The sequence below is a fragment of the Peromyscus eremicus genome, chromosome 1 (assembly GCF_949786415.1).
Source record: "Peromyscus eremicus chromosome 1, PerEre_H2_v1, whole genome shotgun sequence".
NCBI classification, from domain to species: domain Eukaryota; kingdom Metazoa; phylum Chordata; class Mammalia; order Rodentia; family Cricetidae; genus Peromyscus; species Peromyscus eremicus.
Window position 1 is genome coordinate 48344524 of NC_081416.1, and position 7184 is coordinate 48351707.

At 35.6% G+C, this 7184-nt stretch overlaps 1 protein-coding gene across 1 annotated transcript; it reads left to right on the forward strand.

Moving 5' to 3' along the window:
• Positions 1-2002: 2002 nt before the first annotated feature.
• Positions 2003-2947, forward strand: LOC131911796 (olfactory receptor 5B2-like). Its single transcript, XM_059264538.1, has one exon. It carries the CDS (start codon positions 2003-2005, stop codon positions 2945-2947), a length of 945 nt encoding a protein of 314 aa, XP_059120521.1.
• The last annotated feature ends 4237 nt before the right edge of the window (positions 2948-7184 follow it).

The following is a 7184-nucleotide window of genomic DNA, read 5'->3' on the forward strand; positions in this document are numbered from 1 at the left end:
TCGTGAAAATTACATAGTAGCAGAATTTAAAAATGAAAATTATGGCATTCACAGGAATGCAGAGATATTTATGGAATGACAATGCTTCTCTTCTTGAAACAATCAGATGAAACCTAGTTTGGATAATGCCTTGATTGGGTTGTTGCTAGATTCTTGATTTTATTGAAGGGTGAGCTTGTCCAAATAGGGTGAATGGCATGTCTTCAAATTCCAGGGGTCATCATTAACATACAGATGTCCTTATTCAATTTTTGGTCTCAGTTTTCCATAGCCTCATTCTTTTGAGGTTTTTTTTTTCAATTTAGAAATTCCTGTAGTGAAATAATTTTTAAACAAATTAGAGATAGATTTGAGTTTTTGAGTAAATTTATTCTGGGTATAGACTGTTAAGAAGGCCCCTTTCCTTAATTCTCTGAATACTCATACACATATGTAGATTCGTATATATATAAACATGTGTATAAATATTTATGTGTTTATATTTTTACATGTATATGTTCATATACAGTATCTTCTTCCTTATTCTGATAAATGAGTAAAATATACAGTATTTATCAGGCCATGAATTTGAACAAGAATGGAGAGGGTTATTGGAGATGGTTTGGAGGAAGGAAAGGGAAGGAGAAATGTTTTAACTATATTATAATCTCATTCTTAAAATATAGCAAAATGACCATGTAAAAATTAATATTTCTTTATACAACACTATTTGTAATACAACTATGAATTGGAGTGATGTGTAATTTCTCTGTTTCAATAATCTAAATATATACATAATTTTCAAATATATTTTTCAGACTTGTCTTAATAACTTGACAAATGGCTCTCCAGAAGTCCATAATCTAAGACCAGGTACTAGTGTCTTTGTGCCTTAACTTGACTGTTGTTGTGAGTAGTCTAGATGGGCCCAGTGGAAACAGCAGATGTCATGAATCACAGTACATATTTCTTCTGCAAACATTCATACTTGAAGCTATTCTGTGGGTGAGATAGTAACAAAAGTAAATAATTTATGGTCAGATGTGGAATACAGTGCAGCAGGTACAAGAGAGGAGGGATGAAGGACAGTGGTTGTTGAAAGGGAGTCTTTGAACACAAGCTAAAATATCAATTCAAATAATGAATTAGTTCAAGATAAATTGGTTTTTCGTCGATCATGAGAATGGCTATCATGGTCACCTATGTGAGAGATGAAGGAATATTAAGGGGATACTAGAAGAAGAGGAGAGATGAAAGGATATAGCATGTGGGTAGAGGAAAGTCACAAGCAAGGCTGCCTGTCTTGAAAATTTACCTCTACCTTGAAGCTTTGGGCTCTTACCTCTCCTACCCAGGAAAAAATATTATCTTCCATTCTAATAATGCAGCTATTTCATATCAGCCCTTTCCCATTCATTATCTCATTTAAATCTTACAAGAATCACTTAGATGGGTTCAATGCAATCTATGCATTATTTATGGACAGAGAACTTGGATACAAACCAATATGTCTAGAAGTAAGTAAGAAAAGTGATAAATGAATATTTACAACCTTTTCCTAGAATATACATTTTATATCTGATACTATATATTCTTTTAAGAATCACCTTTGTTGGTTGAACTGGAAGGCAGTGACACGTTTATTTTAATGTATATAAAATGCAAATATTTGTGAATTATGCTACAGTTTAGTTTCAAGCATTAAGCTGTGTACACCAAATGTAATACTTGAGTATGAACTGAATGAACTTAAAATGGATTCAAATTCATAAATAGAACATTTTGGAAGTTATGCTTAACTTATCTGACATTCTGTACTCTTGTGAATGCTTGTATAAACTTATATAATCTCACAAACTCTTTGATGCTATAGGCTCATATAGATATGGAAATTATAACTAATAAGCTTCACAGGATTGAAGAGACTAAATGTATATCTTCATATAATGTTCCAGGCATATGAGCCTTTGTTCTTTTATTTTTGTCCATTTCAAAGAAGATCCTGTGGATTCAGAAAACAGCCATGAAGAACAACACAGAAGTGAGTGAATTCATCCTCCTGGGACTAACCAAAGCACCAGGGTTTCATGTTTTTCTCTTTATGATGTTCACATTTATCTATGTTTTCACTTTGGTTGGGAATCTTGCAATGATCCTTCTGATTTTGCTAGATGCTCATCTCCACACCCCCATGTACTTCTTCCTCAGTAATCTGTCCTTGGTAGACTTTGGTTCTTCCTCAACAGTCACTCCAAAGGTCATGACTGCACTCCTTACAGGAAACAATGTAATTTCCTACAACGCCTGTGCTGTTCAGATGTTCTTCTTCGTGTTCTTTGCCACAGTGGATAGCTACCTGTTAGCCTCAATGGCATATGATCGTTATGCAGCAGTGTGTAAACCCTTACATTATACTACCACCATGACAAAAGGTGTGTGTACTTATCTGGCCATTGGCTCCTATGCTTTCGGCATTTTGAATGCTTCTATACAAACAGGGGACACCTTCAGCCTCCATTTCTGTGTATTCAATGTGATTAATCACTTCTTCTGTGATATTCCAGCAGTGAGGGTTCTGGCTTGCTCTGATAAGCACATGAATGAGATGATTCTTATTCTTATGTCTAGCTTTCACATTATGTTTGCTTTTCTTGTTATCTTGATTTCCTACCTACTCATATTTATGAACATTTTGAAGATGCATTCAAATGAGGGATACCAGAAGGCTTTCTCCACATGTGCTTCTCACCTCACTACAGTTTTCACATTTTATGGGACTGTCACCATAATGTATTTAAAGCCAAGTTCCAGTCATTCCATGGACACAGATAAATTTGTCTCTGTGTTCTACACCATGGTCATCCCCATGCTGAATCCTGTCGTCTACAGCATGAGGAACAAAGAAGTTAAAAATGCAGTTAAGAGGGTTGTTCAAAGGTCAAAGCTATGTGTAGGTTTAGAACCTTAGTGATGTACATTGATTGTCTTTGATTACTTAAATGTTAATGATCATTTGGAATACTTAAAAAAAAGAACTACACCTGATAATCTCATTCTTTCCTTTATCTGATGAATGTATGTGCACATAGACCTTGGGTCTGGTTAAATTTGGTATACGATGTTTACATGTATTTGCAAGGGTTTTACAATAAGTTTATAAAATAATAAAAACATAAGACTAAAAATATATCATGGTTTATATATAAATTGTATTTGATGAACTACATGCTTGTTCTTAGGATATGTTAATAGTTATGAAATCATATTAAATAAATAAGAAATATTTAATCTATTTGAGTTATTTGGTAATAAAACATTTTCACATGATAAAATTTTAAAGTAAAGTATTTGAAAAGGGGAAAAACTGAGTCATTTTTATCCTTAAGCATACAACTACTCTCCTTTCACATTTGCTAAAACAAAAACAATAGCATGCCATTCAAAATAACAATAGTTTGTCTGGAATTTTGAAATGGCTAATAGCATTACTTTAAAGAGTTTATGTATATAATCTCTTAACTCTCCTACCCATTCTGCCCAACTCATTCACACTAAATTCTTTTCTACTCCTGAACAACTTTAAGCATACTTCTGGCTTAGAATCTTACCATTTGCAGTTGTCTTTGCACAAACTAACTCCATCATCATCTTATTTTGTTAATTAAATGATGTCTGCTTGGAAACATATCTTGGAGGCATCCAAGAACTTCTGCATGATATTCAAAATACAAGTGGTTCCTCTTTTCTTCATCTGATTTACATTTTATAACTCCGGTCAATATACAATCTTTGTAATTTTTGTTCATAAATTAATCACTCTTCCTGGGCTTGAATAGAAACTCTTTGACAGAAGCTAGATATGATTTGTTCAAAGTTTTATCTTCAGTAATCCATATATTGTGTTTCCATAGAGACACAAATACTTCCTACATTAATAAGTGAATTGAGGAAGTTCTATAAAATTAGACACATCAGTTCAAGATTGATAAAACTGTGATTAAATATCATATGAGGTTTATGTTAATATTAGTGGAGATATGGGAGTGCAGTAGAAATATTTCCTTGTGCTCAAGTTTATAGTAAAAGTGACATATTTTCTAATGTCCTACATTTTCTAATGTACTACAAAATGAGTACATTAATGTTCTCATATTGGACCAAGTTTAAATTTGCAAAAATAATGTAAAATGTTTGCAAACTTCCCTCACTCTGTCTTGAATAACACTGCCATATTATACTGATTTGGTAGATTTGTTAGTGATCCCAATACTGGTAAATAACTAATTCCAGACTTATTTGTATTTCATCAGCTTTTCTAATAATATTCAATTTCTGTTTTAGTATTCACAAAAAATAATCAATAAATTACTTATTAATCCATGCCATCATTTTGAATGGTAATATTGTCACTATTCCATAAAAAAATCACTTCATGTAGAACAATAAGCAAATATATATTTATTTATTTATTAAGCAAAAAAAGTGCTAGAGAGTGGTAGAATTTGTGATTAATGACTATTGTGAAATTCACCATACACATGTTGCAATTTTATAGGATTTTATATTTGTTTCACATATAAAGCTATAAATAATGTTTTTAAATATTTTTATTCATTTTATATACCAACCACAGATCCTCCTCTCATGTCTCCTCCCACTCCCACCACTCCCACCTTCCCCTCACCCACCCACCCTCAACCCCACCTCCAACAGGGTAGTTCTCCCATGGAGGGACAGCTAAGCCTGGTACATTCAGTTGAGGCAGGACCAAACCCCTTCCCACTTCATCAGGAGTGAGTAAGATGTCTGACCATAGGTAGTGGGATACAGGAAGCCAGCTCATGCACCAGGGATAGATCCTGATCACACTGCCAGGGGCCCCTCAAACAGACCCAGCTATACAACTGTCTCCCTTATGCAGAGGGTCCAGTCCAGTCCCATGCAGGTTCCAAAGCTGTCAGTCTAAAGTTCATGAGTTTCCACTAGCATAGTTCAGTTGTCTCTGTAGATTTCCAAATCATGATCGTGACACCCCTTGCTCATATAATCTCTCCTCCCTCTTTGACTAGACTCCGGGAACTTGGCCTGGTGCTTAGTTGTAGATCTCTGCATCTGCTTCCATCAGTTACTGGATGAAGGATCTATGATGACAATTGTGCTGGGGATGTCTTTCTGTATGTTGATAATGTGTGTTGCTCTGATTTGGTTGATAAATAAAACATTGATTGGCCAGGAGCCAGGCAAGAATTATAGTATAGGCGGGATAAGCATAAAGGAGAATTCTGGGGAGGAAAGCTGAGTCAGGAGACGTCAGCCCACTATCCAGGAAGCAGCATGTAATGGTACACAAGTAAAGCCACATAAAACATGGCAACATGTAGATTAACAGAAATGGGCTGAATTTAAATGTAAGAACTAGTCAGTGGTAGGCCTGAGCTAATGGTCAAGCAATTTTAATTAATATAAGTTTCTGAGTGATTTATTTTATAAGCAGCTGCAGGGTCTGCAGAGCTGGGCAGGACTAGAGAAAACCTCAGCTATACAGTTGGGGTATTCAACAATCTGATTAACAGGGTAGGCCAGTTCAGGCACCCTCACCACTATTGCTAGTAGTCTAATGTGGGGTTGTCCTTGTGGATTATTGGGAATTTCCCTAGCATCAGATTTCTCCCTTACCCCATAATATCTCTCTCTATCAAGATGTCTCTTTCATTGTTCTCTCACTCCATCTCTGTTCCAGCTCAACCATCCGCTCCCTCATGTTGTCATCCCCATATCCTACTTTCTATTGCCCCCCTCATCATCAGTTTACTCATGGGAATCTCTTCTGTTTTCCATTCGCAAGGTGATCTGTACAAACCTCTTAGTGTCCTCCTTGTTTCCTAACTTTTCTGGAATTGTGAGTTGTAGTTTGACGATCCTTTGCTTTACATCTAGTAGCCACTTATGAGTGAGTAAACACCATCAGTCTTCTGAGTCTGGGTTATTTCACTCAGGAAGATATTTTCTAGTTCCATTCATGTGCCTGCAAATTTCATATCATCATGGTTTTTTACAACTGAGTAGCACTCCATTGTGTATATGTACCACATTTTCTTTATCCATTCTTTAGTTGAGGGGCATCTAGGTTGTTTACACATTCTGGCTATTACAAATAATGCTGCTATGAACATAGTTGAACAAGTGTCCTTGTTGTAAGATTAAGCATTCCTTGGGTACATGCTCGAGAATGGTATAGCTGGGTCTTGAGGTAGACTGTTGCCCAATTTTCTGAGAAAATGCCATACTGATTTCCAAAGTGGATGTACAAATTTGTGCTCCCACCAATAGCAGAGGATTGTTCCCCTTGCTCTGCATCCTTTCCAACATAAGCTGTTATCATTGTTTTTGACCTTAGCCATTCTGACAGCTGTAAGATGGTATCTCAGAGTCGTTTTGATTTATATTTCCCTGGTGACTGAGGATGTTGAGCAATTCCTTCAATGTCTATTGGTCATTTGGGATTCTTCTGTTGAAAATTCTGATCTGTACCCATTTTTTAAATTGGATTGTTTGGTATTTTGATGTCTAGTTTCTTGAGTTCTTTATATATTTTGGAAATCAGCCTTCTGTCAGATGTGGTGTTGGTGAAGATCTTTTCTCATTCTGTAGGCTGTGGTTTTGTCTTATTGACCATGTCTTTTTCCTTTCAAAGCCTCTCAGTTTCAGGAGATCCCATTAATTAATTGTTGCTCTCCATGTGTATGCTACTGGTGTCATATTCAGGAAGTAGTCTCCTATGCCAATGCTTTCTACTTTCTCCTCTATCTGGTTCAGTGTAGCTGGATTTTGTTGAGGACTTTGATCCACTTGCATTTGAATTTTCTGCATCATGATATATGGATATATTTGCAATCTTCTACATGTTGATATCCAGTTATGCCAGCACCATTTGTTGGAGAAGGTTTTTTTTCCATTGTACAGTTTTGACTTCTTTGTCAAAAATCAGATGTTCATAGAAGTGTTGATTAATATCAGGATGTTCAATTCGATTTCATTGGTCCACAAGTTGGTTTTTTTTTTTTTTTTTTTTTTTTTTTTTTTTTTTTTTTTTTTTTTTGGTTTTTCAAGACAGGGTTTCTCTGTGTAGCTTTTGCGCCTTTCCTGGAACTCACTTCGTAGCCCAGGCTGGCCTCGAACTCACAGAGATCCTCCTGGCTCTGCCT